Source organism: Venturia canescens, chromosome 10, assembly GCF_019457755.1.
Source record: "Venturia canescens isolate UGA chromosome 10, ASM1945775v1, whole genome shotgun sequence".
NCBI lineage: Eukaryota > Metazoa > Arthropoda > Insecta > Hymenoptera > Ichneumonidae > Venturia > Venturia canescens.
Window position 1 is genome coordinate 17,814,910 of NC_057430.1, and position 16,151 is coordinate 17,831,060.

At 43.6% G+C, this 16,151-nt stretch overlaps 2 protein-coding genes and 1 long non-coding RNA gene across 5 annotated transcripts; 1 reads left to right on the plus strand and 2 right to left on the minus strand.

Moving 5' to 3' along the window:
• Nucleotides 1–91: 91 nt before the first annotated feature.
• Nucleotides 92–7,806, minus strand: LOC122417373 (uncharacterized). The gene is made up of 9 exons (XM_043430829.1): nucleotides 7,665–7,806; nucleotides 6,806–7,561; nucleotides 4,201–4,324; nucleotides 3,993–4,078; nucleotides 2,161–2,250; nucleotides 1,704–1,766; nucleotides 1,214–1,297; nucleotides 710–1,001; nucleotides 92–610 (listed from the first exon to the last, which is right to left on the minus strand). Exons 2-9 carry the CDS (start codon nucleotides 6,878–6,880, stop codon nucleotides 513–515), a joined length of 912 nt encoding a protein of 303 aa, XP_043286764.1. The 5' UTR covers nucleotides 6,881–7,561; nucleotides 7,665–7,806; the 3' UTR covers nucleotides 92–512.
• LOC122417375 (uncharacterized) lies at nucleotides 867–8,900 on the plus strand. 2 transcript variants are annotated; one of them, XR_006262280.1, is made up of 4 exons: nucleotides 867–997; nucleotides 2,979–5,916; nucleotides 6,231–6,412; nucleotides 8,503–8,900. It is a non-coding gene; the product is annotated as an uncharacterized lncRNA (long non-coding RNA). The 2 variants fall into 2 exon arrangements; XR_006262279.1 differs by lacking the exon at nucleotides 867–997 and adding an exon at nucleotides 1,220–1,989.
• Galk (N-acetylgalactosamine kinase) lies at nucleotides 7,609–15,562 on the minus strand. 2 transcript variants are annotated; one of them, XM_043430823.1, is made up of 10 exons: nucleotides 15,424–15,562; nucleotides 13,593–13,791; nucleotides 13,328–13,501; nucleotides 12,792–13,035; nucleotides 11,927–12,035; nucleotides 11,426–11,583; nucleotides 10,857–10,997; nucleotides 10,312–10,432; nucleotides 8,536–8,740; nucleotides 7,609–8,132 (listed from the first exon to the last, which is right to left on the minus strand). In XM_043430823.1, the coding sequence occupies exons 2-10, from the start codon at nucleotides 13,760–13,762 to the stop codon at nucleotides 7,961–7,963; spliced, it is 1,494 nt and encodes a 497-aa protein (XP_043286758.1). In that variant the 5' UTR covers nucleotides 13,763–13,791; nucleotides 15,424–15,562; the 3' UTR covers nucleotides 7,609–7,960. The 2 variants fall into 2 exon arrangements, with proteins under 2 accessions (XP_043286758.1, XP_043286757.1); XM_043430822.1 differs by lacking the exon at nucleotides 15,424–15,562 and adding an exon at nucleotides 14,809–14,887.
• Nucleotides 15,563–16,151: the final 589 nt, after the last annotated feature.

Below are 16,151 nucleotides of genomic sequence, written 5' to 3' on the forward strand. Positions count from 1 at the left end.
GTTGGAATTAGCGTGCATTAAATTTGACGAGCAATGGAAAAAACAATCCAGGGTTATGACAATAATGTTGACTGATTTTTATACGTTCTCATATTTTATAACGATATACATTTTATTGAAACTTTGTGAAAATGACAATTCGAAAAAGGAAAACCGGTAGTGATTGTGATTTCCGTATATATTATTATTATTATACATTTTGAGTATGCGACTGTACAAGGGACATCGATGGTTTTTCGGTTATATACCGATCGATGAAGGGTTATTCGCAAGGAAGCGACGAGGGTGGGCGATGGAGGGACGACGGCGGGGATTGCGAGGGTTGGGAATAGCGTATTATTTCATCCATATGTGTCAGTGAGACAGATAACCGAAGTCTTTTTTCATTCGAGCGGAAATGGGGCTGGCGGATCTTTCCACAAAACTTATAAGGTCCTTTATATAGTATCGAGATTCCGCTTGATCGGTTCTTTCTGTGTTCCGATTGAGATGATTATTGACGACGGCGCCCTCTACACATTGGGAGTTGGCAGGAGTGGAGAAGGAGAACCCGTTCTTCCGATTTCTTTGTGTACCGAAAATGTTGGTGGGTTGGTGGCGCTGACTTCGTCTAAAAATGTCCGAAAAGCCGAATTCGGAAGAGTCTCATTCGCTTCTTCACTTTGTTTTTCCTTCGTTTTTCGATATGTATTTAATTATTTTTTTTTACCTGTCGATACCGTGCCTTGATTCGAGATACTATCGCGCTTCTGATCCGGGAATTGCACGTGTTTTATTCTCGCACTTTTTGAACCGCTCGGCGCCAAACTCTTATCAAGAAGCGACATGATCGTTCGATTGTTTTGCTGAACCGTTGGACTTTGAGACGGGCTGCTTGCGGATGTTGTTCCGGTTGCGCTTACGCCTTTTGTTTCTCCGCTCACCGTTAAAGCCCGCCTCGAACTCAGGCACGAGGTTGCTGTGGTGGTCGTCGGCTGTGTTGCATATCGTATTACAGGTACCTGAAAGTGTTTTTTTATGTTTTCTATTCCACTATAAACGCGCGCGCGTGATCGGATCGTCTCCCTCCGAACGGGCAATCGACACGTTTTATTAATGTTAACAGCATTATGTCGGGCTGCAAATCTTGTTTTACTTTTGGCTGAGTTGGAAAGCAAATGGAAATGAAAAATTCAAGTGCTGCTGCTGCTGCTTCGTACAACTTTGTGCATACCTGATTCTCGCAGTCGTCTATCGCACGGCCTCGGCCCGCAACGTATTCCTGGTACTGCGACACGACGCACAGCAAAGAATAAATCTGTAAACAGTGTTTTCGTGTCCCTTTCTCATCTATATTTCAGACTGTTTTTCTTTTTTGATGGTGCTTTTTAAAGATATAAAAGTCGAAAAGAGCACGCGGAGGAAGTGAAAATAGAATAAACGTTTATTATAATAGAGCGTTTACGTGAGCAAACACAACGCGCAACGACTCAAGACGTTATAACCACAAAAAGCTTCGTAGAATCATAACAAAGGGTTCGTTGTTGAGAGAGCGGCGACTGCTATAACGGCCATCGAGTACTAATAATAAAAACGATTTTTCAAATAGCCCGATGGAGCATGACCCCTTCAAGTATATTATTAATGAAAATGCCCATTGAGCAACGTAATTATCCGATCGTAAAAACGTGTGAAAAACAATAATTCTTCCGGTGCACACTCACGTTTAAGCAGAGTAGAAAAAAGTTCAGCGTGTACATAAGCGCGGTGATTGGTACGAAGCCTTGCTGAAAACAGAAAGTTTGCACTCTGAGGAAAAAAAACGAAATGCATTTAATCGATTGAACGGTAAACCGTTTGATATTTTTGCCAACTCGTCCGTGATCGAATTCGTTCGCTATAAAAAGAATGCAGCCCGCTCGTCCGTCGGATTGTTCAACAAAGAGAAAATTCATTATTCACTGAACCAAACGGGCTCGAGACGAATTATTTCTTGATTGATACAAAGAGGTTCGTACACCCGAGATTTTAACGATTCCCTCCTCATACACCATTATTTATACCACAAACTCACCTGTTGCCATGAATTAGCAATTTTTATATCATTTTTTGTGTGCGTTCTCGCGCGCTCCAGCAAAGTGATATTTTCTTTTTTATTTTAATTTATTGATCGTGACTTACCGAACCGAAGAGGTAAAAGGTGTGAAGAACGTCGATCAAACTGCACGCCGCGACGTTAACGAGCCACGGCAATAAATAGCGACGGCGATCCTGGAAATAAACCCCGCTAATAACTGATTAATCCCTCCCCCGTTATCCAGTTTTCCAATTGCAAAATAAGTGAAAAATGATGGCGCAACGAGCGGTGTTGTGTAATGAAAAGTGAAATCCCCCTCGGTCCAACTTTTTTCTCACCCATTTTGAACAACTCTGTTTTGTTTTGATGCGAGAGTATCTCGAGATCGCGGAGTTTCATTATACAAATGAGAGTAATTAATTAAAAACGGAATAAAATCTGAAAAGGTTGAAATAAGTCGAAATCCGAGGGCGCGAATGTCTCTAAAAGAAACCGGAAAAAACAAGTGCATCGAACGAACTCTCTCGCGCGGCTGTTACTCGCAGGCGGAAACGTCTCCAGTGTTTCAAGTCAAACGACGAGTCTTCCCGACCTGCGAGTAATTGTTATTGGAGATTTTTTTTTCTTTCGAGATTCGGATCGTATTTCATCCTCGACTGGTTGATTTTCTAACTTTTTAGTAATCGCAGTGCTCCCAGTCTAGAGAAAATTGATTTTTGTGTCACTCTCGATCGCATGAGAATATAAGTTAACGTATTATTCGTTTATCGATGAACCGCTCAGGCTCCACACCCGGGAAAAATGTAAATCGACGACGTACATAAACGCATGTTCCCGGATATCCCATCGAACCGTGTTTTACTCTTGACGACTCAACATTCTGTGCACAATGACAAAATATTGGCTAAACATTTTTTCGCAGATTGATCATCATCGCGCGAGCAACGTTCAGGGTATGAAGAGTGATTCGTCGATGCTGATCAGCCAAAGGCATACGATCGACAACGATGGAGAGCGTGGATCGATGCGATTTTAAAATTGAGTGGATGACAGGGATGCGAGCGACGAGTAAAAAAGATAGTCGGACGGCGAGGAATCCAGCTAACTCGTTGGTATCATCGTTCACGAGTCAACAAGCGTGTTGTAATTAAGTCACGCGCGGAGGGACGGAGAGGGTCGAAAGCTGGAGGGGATGACGCAGAGTCGGGATTGATTGCATTTCATTCAAAGGAGAATACCTTGCAGAGAGCGAGTCCCCGCGAGTTTTACGAAGCCATTGCGTTTCGAATTGAATCTGGGAGTGTCGGCAGTCTATACACCAAACACAAAATTACGAGCATTTTGCAATTGGGACAAAGAGCCGAGCCATAGCTACGTCGATGCCTTTTATATTTCTCGTTTAAAATCGACCCGAGCACCGAGATTTAATCGGCTTACGGGCATCCGCATCTCTGCCGTGAAAAAACACATTTTTCCCTCGTATAATCCAGTCAGTTCTTATCGTCATTCTTGTTATGCTCTCTCTCTCTCCGCTTTGCTCGGTTATCAGCGCGTCATTTCCGAATCGTTGAGTATCCAAATTGTAGGATTGGCATGATTCTTCGCCGAGGAGAAATGTCAGGGAGCGGATGAAAGAACATAATATGAGAAAATATTAATAAAAGCGATGTGATTCGATTGCTCGGGGGAAAATAGGAATCGGAGAATCATACGCTTCCGTAACGGCCTTGTGCTCCGTCGAGTACGTTAGGAACCATCGATTATTCATTATTTTTTCTTTATCCGAGAATGAGAAGACGGATAAAAATGAATTTCGTTCAATACACGCATTCCCGTGGGAATTTGGAAATTGTACGGAACATCGGGCAGCGTTCCATTCGCGAACGCGCATCTCTATTTCAGTTCTCCGACCGAGCATCACCCCCGAAGACAATACCTTGAATAATCCGATGAGCAATAGCAGGCTTGAGATTACTCCGGAACACGAGCATACAAATAGACCGACGTAAAATCCCACTGTCACTGAAAACACGAGATTGAGAAACTCAACGTCACTCCTTTTTTCAACTCTCCCCACGCGTTCACATGCAGCGTTATTGCTTCATACACTCTTCTCTCTCACTCGCTCTCCATCGACCACTCACCGCGTGACATATTTTCTGGCTCTAGAAAACTCATCGATTCTGGAAGCGAACGATTGCCCAGCATGTACTCGTGCTCATCCTTCAGCACTGTTCCTGTCGTAATGGCCAACAGCACGAAATAAACCTGCAATTTATAATTCAAATCATAAATAAACTTTCGCTCTCTTTCTCTCTATATAGAGTTCAGTGTCGTTGCAGTATATTTATAGCCATAAATTCGTCTTTGAATGTAAACAGGGGAAGAGCAAATACGGGGATGAGAAGATCCTATGCGTAGAATCGTCGAGGTAGCCGCGTCCTGATTCGGGTGTTTTTTTCCACCGCGCGGATGGGTTTTCGTTATGATTATTAATAATAATAATAATGAAACGAGATTTCAGTCCAGCGCATTGTTCCTACTGTTGAATTGTTCGTTTTCGAAATTTTTGCTCCGACATTGATGCTTGAATTATTCATAGAATAATGTTTTGTAATGCAGTCTTCAGCGTCGACTGTCAAGAAGACAATGGCGAAATGGCAGGTACGAAATTGGGTCGGAATCCGGTGCGGGTGCAGAAAATTTCCGACGGAAATGATGGTCGGGAGTAATTAAATGTGTTTCGCGAAATATGCGGTTTGCACCAAGTTTCAAGTTTGTAAAAGAAATGTTAACCGAAAGACCTCGAGCAAAAAACTTGAACTCATTCAATATCCTCAATTGAATGAAATGATCAAAGTGTAGATGAATCATATTAATACATAAATAAAAGAATGAGTGACGCCCACGAGATAAATTTCCCATGGAGAGAGGCTCATTTGACACCCTCGTTCGTCTGGTCGCCCTTCGTTATTCGATATCCCAAGGATTTTTCTTTTCCCCAACTTGATCTTGCCACCTCCCTGCCTTACGCCTAGACCCGAGAGTGTCTATCGTGGACGTCACTTTGAGGAACAAAGTGGACACGAAAATTCAATTGAAACACGAACCGCCCTGTCGCAACAAGTTACACCATTTTTTCTTTATCAACGATTTATTGAGGCGTAGAAAAAAAATGGATAAAAGTAGTGGGATATTTGAGGAGCCCAAAGTTTTTAATTGACTAGGAGAGGGGGATCGAGTCAGAAGGAATTTTCTTCTCGGTTTTGCCTTGAAAAATCGTAATTACAATTCAATTTCACGGAGGTTTATTGACGCATTTGCAAAAGAAAACAAATCCTCAATGCGACATTTTTTTCCTCGTTTTTTATTTGGAAGCAGGTGGTTAAAAGCTTTTACGGTGATATAATTTGAGGAGGAGTGTCAACATTTTTCCTGGATTTTTAAAGAACGTTTCCCATTACCCGGTGAGGGAGTGGGAGGAGTAAAATAAATATTTACACGATAATAAAGTTCAAATAGAGTGAAGTAAGAGGAAACAACCTTATTGGCCTCGGGCACGAGGAGCCGAGGTATTTTTCTTAGGATCTTGATATATTTGGTGCTCTTTTGCACAGCTTCCATTTGGCGAAGAAGATCGAATGCGGTGGACGACGGAGAGAACACGTAAAAGGGCAACCTGATATTTATTTTGCCGAGACTCGGAGGAAAAACTTGAGCGAAATTCGACGCAACCTCATGAGAAAATGAGAATTCTTCCTCTGCTTGAAGTACTCGGAATTTGACGTTGTCCGGAATGACTCACGCGCAACAGTCGGACAACAAAAGTTGTTAGAATGCTGGCTTCGCGACGAGAGGCGGTGAGAATTTTTATGTTTTTACATTCATAGCTTTTATTCCGGTAACTTCGCTCTTCGACTCTTCCGAGAGGATGCATATTTGTATTTTATTTATCGATCCAGAAGACTCGAGCTCACCCTCATGAGTTCTCGAACCCTTTAATATAAAAAGAGCTCCAACATCGAGCACAGAAAAGTTGTATGAAAATTTGATGGACGACCAATTTCAGGCCTCCAATTTACTCTCAAACAACTCGGCTGATAGATCGTAAATTACGTTTTAATCGAACACCGGTTTAAGCTCAAGTTTGATTATTAATGAATCAAGTTTTCAGGATATTTACGCAATATGCGGGAACACGATCTGAGACTTGGACGTGTCAGCGGGATCGTTACGTCACTCTCGGGAGATAATTTGGTGCCAAATATTCCTCACCTTTCTTGTACAAAGGAGATGCTCCGCGCGTCGACCAATTTGAGACAAAACGTCGGAACAACTCTAATTATACGAAAAAAGGTGAGCTCATTAAAACTTAATAGGACTATGAAGATCGCGAGTGATGGCTCATACGAGAATAATTCTCTGTATTATCTCTGTCGATTCGTCGTTCATATTTCGACCGAGATCGCAATTAAAAAGCTCCGAAGTGCTCTGTTGCACAAAAGGATGATGAACAGCGTTGGAAAAATTCGTGCACATTGTCCAATGTCGTTATTGTTGGTTTGGAAAAAAATGCAGTAACAAAGAAACTAAATGTACGAGCGGAGGCTCGCACAAAAAGTATAAAAAATACCGTCCCCTCCCCAGTGGGACGTGGATTGGCATACGAGGTAGAAATGATGTACCTCGCGAAGTCTATTTTATACTATAAAACGGGGTTCATGCGGGTGTCGTATATTTTTTACTCACACCGGTGTAAAGAGCACAAGCGAAGCTGCCCCTGCGCACGGACCTCCAGCAGCAACAGGACTGCATGAGTGCCATGCCGAGAGCACATGGATGCGCGCTCTGAATAAGCGTCAATATCGAACAACCATGAACTCCAATTTAGCAAAAAGAAGAAAAAAAACCACTAAAATCTCGTTGTTCCAACGTGATCGAAGGATTCGAGCGAGCATCTCGGGAGTGTATAACTTTTGACGAGTTCGGTCGAATCACTTCCCGCCAAATTCGGTGCACCGCGATGCAGCCACAGCTCCATTTTTAATTCGTCCGTTTATCGTATCAGCAAATAATTGTAGTTGAGCGAATCACATTTAAAAAAATCTGTTTATTCGGTTGGCTGTACGCGTAGATGAACGGATATAAAAGTTTATCAATATAAGCGGATTTGACTCGAGGCACGCGATTAAAACATCTTTCCAAGTCTTTACGAAGGGTGGATTGTTTTGCGGTTAGGAGAAAAGTTGCTTAATCCTCCGTCATATCAGTCCCTTTATATCTATATCCATTAATATATTCGCTCGATTCTCGTGACTTCGTGTTAATGTCCGTTCCTAAGGATGGCTCGTGGCGTACTGGAGGCTCCACGAGGCGATTTGCACTCTCACCAGCCACCGGCAGCAGCAGCCTGTAGCTGTTCCTCACACTTTCCGAGGACCCGATCCCGACATATCCCCGTAGCTCGCGGCGACTCTTCTCCCGACCTCTCTCGCCCCTTCAGACCTATGCAGAGAACGCATGCGCCATACCATTTTCATCTTACACATAGCTTTCGGCTACTTCAATCACCTTCTTTTATTTCTCATATATCCGCACATTAATTTACCAATTTATGTATATCGTAGAACATTCCGACGTCCGTTTCCTTACAATCATAATGCTCGATTTCTCCCTCCTTCCGTATACTTCAACGTTAAAAAACAAAATGGGGCCACGTTTTCCGTTTTTATTCTGTAATAATTCCCCCCCTTTTATTATCTTTATTGATAGATCATTCATAACGCCGTTTATTCCGTAATTCATTTTTGTTGTCTCGCTTGTGCCACCGGCCCATTCAACGGGGAAGAAGCACCAGTAGAAAAGGATGCCAAAGTGTATGCGAGGTGAGAGTAAGTTGACGATTTACGAGAGATCGTAGAGATCGGCACCGCGATTTGGTTCCGTAGGGAATACAAGATTATCGAGCTCATCTTCCGTCGATACATCGCGTGCCCGCTTCAGTTTATCCCTGAGAGCTCTCACGAATAGTGATACCTCGCTCTTGGTCGTTATGGCGACGACGCAACCACCCCACCTGCCAGAGAAAACAATAAAATACAAAAAAGATAAACGTAAGAAAAACAAAAAAAAAAAAAAGAAAAATACGCGTGGAACGAAAGAGGCGAACGTCAAACTGAGGGAAAAAATCGTTCTTTTTTACGTACAATATTTCTCTTGCTCGCTCAAGTGAGAGTGAGAGATGCCGAAAAAAAAGAGAGATCGAGGGAGAGAAAGGGAATGAATGTTCTTGAGGCTAAGACCATAAATTCCATCTCCTCCCTTCCGTTTCTCGCTGCTGTTTTTATTCGCGTATTTTGTTTGTCTGTAGCAAAAACTCGGATTTATCGTCCCGATCGATGATCAATCGAAAAGCTTTGAAAGAATTAATGAATTCTCTGTTATAGGAAGAGAAAAGGAGAAATAAATAGGAGACTGACCCAGCACCGGTGAGACGGGCGCCCATCGCTCCGCAATCCATCGCCATTTGTACAAGCTCGTTTACATATGGATGACTGCACTCGTAAAGTTCATCCAAACTTGTGTGACTTTTGCTCATGAGATTTCCGAGATTACGAATCCGCTCGATATCGCTCGTATCGTTGTCCTCGCTGACACGACGGAAGGTCAATACTCTTGCAGCTTCTATTAACATTTCAATGTAAACATTCACATGGGAGGAAGCGCTTGATTCGGCTCAAGTACATCGCGAGCAAAGTGTGCCAATTTCAAATTCAAATGATCCAACTTTTCCCGATCATTTTTAAAAGTTCGAAACGCAGTTACATAAAGAGAATTTCTATTAGCTACTCTCGTTTGTATTTGCTCGGTGGATGATGAATGGATACGAGCTCTCGGATCGATGTTCTACTCGTCGTAATGTCACATCCGGACGGAAAAAGGCTTTCGGTTCATTCGTACGAGAGGGGAGACACGAAGATACGAGTGCAACAATGACAATCGAGAACTCGATACCGATTTTTCACCCCTCGATATGGGAACACGTGTTTATTCGCTCCGTTTGTTTCTATGGGATATTCCGGCCGGGTTCGACCTCTCGGAATCATTTCCGATCGAAACGTCAAAGTAGCTCATTATGCGATCTCTTCAAAAAATATCGTGGACGATTGCAATTTATTCCTCCCTCGAATTACCATCTTTTTCTTATCGCAAGCGATCGGATTTCGTTTTTACAAAACCTTTGGTTACTCGAACTAAAAACTTTGAGCTCAGTTAACGATCAATCGCTCCAAATCCACTATGAAACGTCCACTCGCATTCTCGCCGTTGGTCTTTCAAGCGGATCAGGGCTCTTGTAACGGTTAGTTAAGGGCTAGAAAGCCTCATATAAAACAAACTGTCGGGAGCGTTGTGGTTTGATTGTGTCGCCGTTCGCCTCCGACCCACCGTCCCATTGTCAGAGAGCATATGATGAAGCGCTCCGGGCACAATTACAATACAGTGTGTATGGAGTACACACAACGTATCACACGCTCGATCCAATCGGGAGCGATAGCAATCTTCGTTGGAGTAATCGTTTTATCAACATTTCATCGGATTTCGTAGTGACTCGGGTGTAATGAAAAATTTGGTTAATATTAACATAAAAATGAATATGACGGTTGGATTTGACGCGGACGTTTTTCTCTGAGCGATTGTTTCGTCGTACACTTTTTTTCAATCGGTGGTGCGAATGAGTTCTGAAAAATGATGAATGTCGGTCGGTGTTTAATGGAGGATGGTGAAACAGCGTGGCGTGGGGGTTGTTGCTTTCTGTCTTCGGAGCTCTCGGTTTTTCTCGTCTCTTAGCCTATGCGCGTTGCTTTTTCAATTATACTAATGTCGAATGAAACCCTCCTTTCTGGGTATGAAAAATGTGGAGAAATCAGTTGACGAATTATTTTTATTCATATAATACGAACGGAAAAGGTCTCCCGAGGACAAAGAAATTCAATGGCGATGCAATTTCTCCGGGTTTGTCGCAGAATCTAACTAAGAATATGAACGTATATTGGGAGAAACTGGTTTTGACATTTTTTCATATTAATAGAATTTCCGAGGCTGTGACTAATGATACGGGTCGAGGCTTGATGAAGGTCAATTTTTTAGGGCAGACCTAAAATCCCGTCGAATCAAGCAACGAAACGATTTTTTTCTCTTCCTTTCATCCCCCAATAAGTATTCGAGATATATCCTTATGTGTATCTATACGTTACCTTGGAAGACGTGGAGGGCTCGCTGTCTAAGCTTGAAAACTCGTTGGGAACCCTCGAAATCCCTCACCACGAGTGACTTACTCTCAAGATTTTGCTGCGTCGTCTCAAGTATTTCGCAGAGCTGCGAAAAAACGGTTGGAAAAGCGGGTCTGCGTGAGGATACTTTTTTGGATGCTCCCTACACTCGAGTCTCGATTACAGTTCGTCAAGTTTGTCAAAAAGTGTTCGCGAGTCGTTCGAAGCCCAGAGAAAGGATGGTGAATAAGAAAGTACAATTTTGTAGTTGGACTGATTGGAGCGCGCAAACAGAAAAGAGAATCGAGAGAAAATTTTGAAATTACTGAAATTTTAAGTAACGACTGACCCCTCCGGGGGTTTTTGATCAAGGACTTGTCCCGAGTGTGATTTCATGAATGACGAAAAATGATGAGCGTGTTCGAACGAAGACTCGACTCTGTACTTTAATTAATGGCTCTTCGTCGTCGAAGCCGAATCGTCAAACGCGCCAATTTATGTAACGTGTAAGTGTGTGGCGAAGGCTTTACCTCGTCGAGACTGTACGGCTCCTCGTGTAAATCGCTCAATACCAAACGAGCCATCTCGTCGTGGCTCTTGACGAGTTTATCCTGCAAGTCGCTCAGTTTCTCGATGTCTTGCCATTTCTCATCTCGTAGTTTGGCAATTACCTACAATTGAGTGGGAGAAAAAATGTTGATGGGATTTCATCGAGTGCTCAAGACCGATCAACTTAATTAACATCCTCCCCGCACAACACATTCGTACGTAGCTCGGGAATTATGATGAAATGATGGAATAATTTTGGGATTCGAGGGCTTTGATGATCAACGGGAAAAGCTTCAACTTTTCATTTTCGAAATCATGAGCTCAGAATATCAAAATTTCATCGTTGGAAAAACTTTCGAATTCGTCAACGAATCCAGAGTCTCACAGTGAACTCGTACAAATATGAGTTTCACTTTCAAATGAAAATCCGTTCGAGAAGGAGAGATAAAAACAGTGGAAACGTGGCGTTTGTTGATCCCGGCAGAGGGGGGTAGATTGCAGTGGAAAAGAAGGGAGGGAGGGTGGAACTGAAAGAAAAGAGTGAAAATACCTGTGCGGCGAGTCGACACTCTGTGACTCTAAGGTTAAAATCGCCGCTCGAGGCTTTATTGTGGCAGGCCAAGCTGTGAGCTATCACGAATACCGTTGAGGGTGGTAAATTGACGTCAGTCGCTCGTAAAGGGTTGAACTCGATGAGCTTTGCGGTACCTTTGAGAAATGTTATCACACGGTCGTTTCGAGTGAGTTTGCATTGAAATAGTTCGAGAACTTGGATATGGGTTGGCAATGCTAGGAAATGCTCGTAGTATTAATCGACTCGGCGACTCCGTACGGAAACGAGAAGTCGATTGATTGTGAACTCTTCATTCCGGAGCGTGAGCTCGCGGGGCTACTCAATGGGATCAATATTGGCAAAAAGGTCCGAGCAGCGACGTTTTTCAACTGGCTTCTCCGTTTCTTCTTCTTCTTTTTTTTTTTCATTTTTATTATCTTTTTGGGGGAAAAAAGAGAGAGGCCGGAGAGCGAAAGAGCGGGGTTTCGATAAACTCACCTGGTTTAGCGAGAAAAGCGATTGCCTGATCCATCCCGCCTCCTTGGGTGCCGATATAACGTTCGGCTTGCGCGCTCACCGTTGCTAGCTTCTCCTTCGATACGCGACACTGAGAGACATAAAATTACCGACCATTTCCAATATCGACATAGTGATATTACGGAATAATGATAATAGCGACGTTATAATAAACGTATTGGAATATTGTACATGAATGATATTGGTGGAGCATCTTCGTGGAATGTCTCATAAAACGATATTGAAGCGAGTGGATCGAAAGCGCGGGCGCGCGTGTGTGTTTTCTACTTTTTTTTCTCGACGACAGTGAGGAAGCATAAATTCGCATTTTTATTCCCGAAGAAATATTATTCATCGAGGATCATTTGGCGATGAGGCGCGTACAAGAGCCAAGATGCCTCGTATTTTTATGGCTTTTTCTCTCTTTCCTCGAGATACACGGGCCAACGTGAGTTTCCCACAAATTTGAATATCGCTCCTATCCCTGCCGTTGCGCGTCCCTCGTCGTTCTCCGGTCTTGAGGGGTTCGGAAAAATATTCACGTTCCTATGGGAGTGGAAAAAAGCGCACGGTCGCGAGGGGAGAATTACGAGTGCCGGCTAAGATTTCGGAAGATGTGATTTTTCATCAGATATTTAACGTAAAATCGTTACGAAGCGAATTAAATTTATTCAGCCTTCGAAAACGCATGCACGAGGCTTTTTCACGAGTCCGATTAAGGTAGGAGCGATACGAATAAGTTGAGGCAATTGAACGGATGCTGAAATGGAGCGAAAAACCGGAAACGAAATAGCGCGGCGGGAAAGTGATTGTCGAGAGATACGTAATATGAGAAGAGTCTATTTACCTGACTCGCGTGAGTAGTAGCGAGAACGGCAGCCGAGACGAGTGCGCTTGAACTCGAGAGACCTGAATTGGCCGGAATGTTGCCCCACACTGTCGCTAACATTCCCTTAGGAAAGCTTCCTTTATCTGCGTATCCTTCGTCCTCATTGTGCATCAACTCCATTGCACCCTTGATACCACAAAGGAAATATTTGTGCCACGAGGGAGCTTTCTTCTCCGTTTGTTCCTCCAACGACAGGAGACTCCTGTGCAAACTCATTCAATACAATACACTCCTCGCGCCAGCCAGAGAAATAACTTGTATCTGTGTTTATATATTCACATTACGACGATATAGATTCACTTCGCCGAGTCGTTTGTACGAAAAAAATATTTTTCCGCTCGCGAGCTGACGCCCGGTCGACGGAGTTCTTTCTGCAATATTTCTCCAGACAACGGTGGAGTTTGACCGAAATACCGAATGAATCATTAAAACCAAATGTTCGCGCTTTCTCAATACTTATCGTGAAATATTTTGCTGTAAAAAAAACGTCGTACCCAACATCCGAGAAGTCGTCGTGTACGAATTCCTGATACAGGTCGTCCATAACATTAGCCAATCGAAATTCTTTCGAGTCAGTGACAGCGACTGCGACCAACATGTGCTGCTCAATCGCCATCGGACAGACAGCGTAGCCGCAATAATCGATGTGCTCGCCTATCAAATTGACTCTGCGAAGGTTGTTGTACGGGCGCTCGGTATTGAGTGTGGACTAAGCCATAATTGGCGTTTAATTGGAATATGATGCTCGATAAGACTCACCGTCCGGGTACTCGAACGATGAAATCGGGCCTGACATTGAACCGCTTGCTGAACGAGTCGGCCAAATCTTCCAGACGAGCTTTCGTCGCGTCGTCGCAATCTTTCCACTTAGTTATCGGCACCGTGTCCTTGAGGACTTCCGATCCGAGACTCTCCGAAGCTCCTGCCATTTCGTCAATTTTTCGAGGCTTCTCGAGCACTTCCGAATGAAACAATAGGCAAAACGGAAAATCGAAAATGCACTTGCGCAAGCTTTAGTCGAGGGAATACGTATTTGACCGACGTCAAATACGCATCCGCAGGAGCATGTTGCATCGCATGTTGTATCAAGATTTTGTTGAATGAGATTACCGCGAGGCGTAACTTGCTGGAAGAGCTTAGGTCAGGCATTAGCAGATTGTAGCATTAGAAGCGTGAGAACAGGTTACGGAATGTTGATAGGATTTTGATAAGCTTGTTCGATCCCGAGGCAAGTCCTGGGGCTTAATTCCAAGTCGCGTTAAAGGCGGCGGAAATGGGACAGGAGGGCTGGTGCACACGAGTTAACCGTTGTATTTACAATTATATTTACACAACACGAAATCCAGCCAAAAGTCTGGAACGAGTTCAGAGTTTTAGTTTCGACTTGCATCCGATTGCATCACTAAGCAAGTCAGTGGTTACGTCAGTTTTGACTGTTTCCACGGGTTATAATCTTGCAGCGCAACCGTTTGTAATGCTATAGGTCTCAAGTTGGAGACGTTCGTGGTGGAGAGTTACGCTAATTGGGAGCTTACCCGGTTCAGAGACGAGAGGGAATAATAGTGTTCATTCAACACGTTGTCGAAAAGCGAAATGTTTGAAATTAATAAGTCGTTTTTTGAGAGGATGGATCGGTCGCTTCGCCGGTATCGAATTTTCGATTGCAAAATTCGTTAACACTGTTCAATCGATTTGATAAAAATTGAACCGTGTCTACAGTGGTAAGACACAAGGAATCGTCTGCCAGAGCAAATTTGTGAAATTCTCAAAATAAATATTTTTCGCTACCATCGGAGTAATCTTATAATTATATTTCGAAAGAAATGAACGGATGAAAAATTTTCGCTCGGCGGTCGAAGCGCAAATTCGGAGCGAAGATTTGAAGTCTTGTTGCATTGAAATCTGTGCAAAATTGACGAAAAATTTGGTTGAAAAAAATGATCGAAAATACATCGATTTTGATTAACCTTCTTACTTCGTCTTACTGCGCGATCGTCATATTCTCAAACATCGATAATAATTCTGAATCGTTTGACAGCCGAAACTGCGAGCATGAGGAAAAATGCTTGATCGAAACGGATCACTAAATAAAGCTTTGAAATTTATGAAAACATTAAGCTGCAACGAATGTTCGAGTTGCATCGAGTTTCGGAACGTTCGGCAGTGATAAATCTCTTGCCATTATCAAACTTCGTGATGCGAGCAATGAGCAGGAAAGACGAAGAATCGGTGTGATAAGTTAAATTTTGATAAAGCACGCTGGCACGAAGCAATGAAGAATTCAGTGGGTTCGTGTGATAGAATTGATTTACTTATTCGTCTTTTGTACTGGCCCGAGTAAACAAAAAAATACGTGTACAAGAAGAAGAGATTCGTGATATTGCGGGCATGCGCGGTAGCGCGCGTCAAAAAGTACCCATCTGCGCCGCTCGCCGACAGAAACGACGACGGTCTGCTGCGGGGCTTGCTCCGGTACACGCACTGCCACGAGTGTTGGAACACGAGCCGAACAAATGTACATGCGATAGGGTGTCGGCTAATTAAATCAATAGTGGAGCGTAGGTGAGAGAAAATATAATTTGAAACTTACCGCAAGTATGAGGCTCGAGGAAACCGACAGTTCGACTGAACAATGCGAGCTCGCGCTCTTATCGTTGTAGGATGTTGATTTAATTTATATATGAGCTATCGCGTCGATTTTTTTCCCCTCCACGAACGACTACGTAGACGCTCGAGCGTTGCTCGATCGATGTTACTCGAGCGTGCGCTTCCATGCCGACGGAATTCTGGGCAAAGGAATTTCCTTCGTGAACTGTTGCCGGGTCGGAAACTGAGGGGACGAAGCTGCGTCTCGTGCGGTAGGATATCGTCGGGGCATTTGAACAGCAGTCGGTTAATTATCGTATTCGGAGTGCCCGGAGAACGAAGCTTCTGCAGTATCCGCGACTGATAACGCGAAGCGATCTCTTTTAACGATTTTAATAGTGCAGCAACCGAGCGCTGGTGGTTCGTTCCACTTAAATCCGCAGCGTTTGTTCCGGACTGCGATTCTACCGTACCCACCCGGTAGTTCGGCTATTTCAGTCGGAAACCTTGATTCTTCTGAATCTGGTTTCCAGGGGAAGGAATCTCGAACTCGGTATATTGGGGCAAGAAAAAATCTTAGGGTTTGCAGTTTCGACGTAGCTTCGTCCAGCGGGAGTTCGAGCATTGTTGTTGGATCTTCACGAGGATTCAATGTGATTGAAGGATTGCACCGATGGGTATAAGAGCAGGCGGTACGATAATATCGGAGAAATAGAAAGACGGCCGCGAGGC

Excerpts from the sequence above, each read along its gene's own strand:
- LOC122417373 (XM_043430829.1), bottom strand. The coding sequence starts at position 6,880 with ATGGCACTCATGCAGTCCTGTTGCTGCTGGAGGTCCGTGCGCAGGGGC. Across the intron at positions 2,251-3,992 it reads TGCTCATCGGATTATTCAAG|GATCGCCGTCGCTATTTATT; the intron begins GTATTGTCTTCG and ends GTTTATTTCCAG. Across the intron at positions 611-709 it reads TCAAGGCACGGTATCGACAG|ACGAAGTCAGCGCCACCAAC; the intron begins GTAAAAAAAAAT and ends GGACATTTTTAG.
- Galk (XM_043430822.1), bottom strand. Across the intron at positions 13,036-13,327 it reads GACGACTTCTCGGATGTTGG|GAGTCTCCTGTCGTTGGAGG; the intron begins GTACGACGTTTT and ends GAGTTTGCACAG. Across the intron at positions 10,998-11,425 it reads AGTGTCGACTCGCCGCACAG|GTAATTGCCAAACTACGAGA; the intron begins GTATTTTCACTC and ends ACTCAATTGTAG.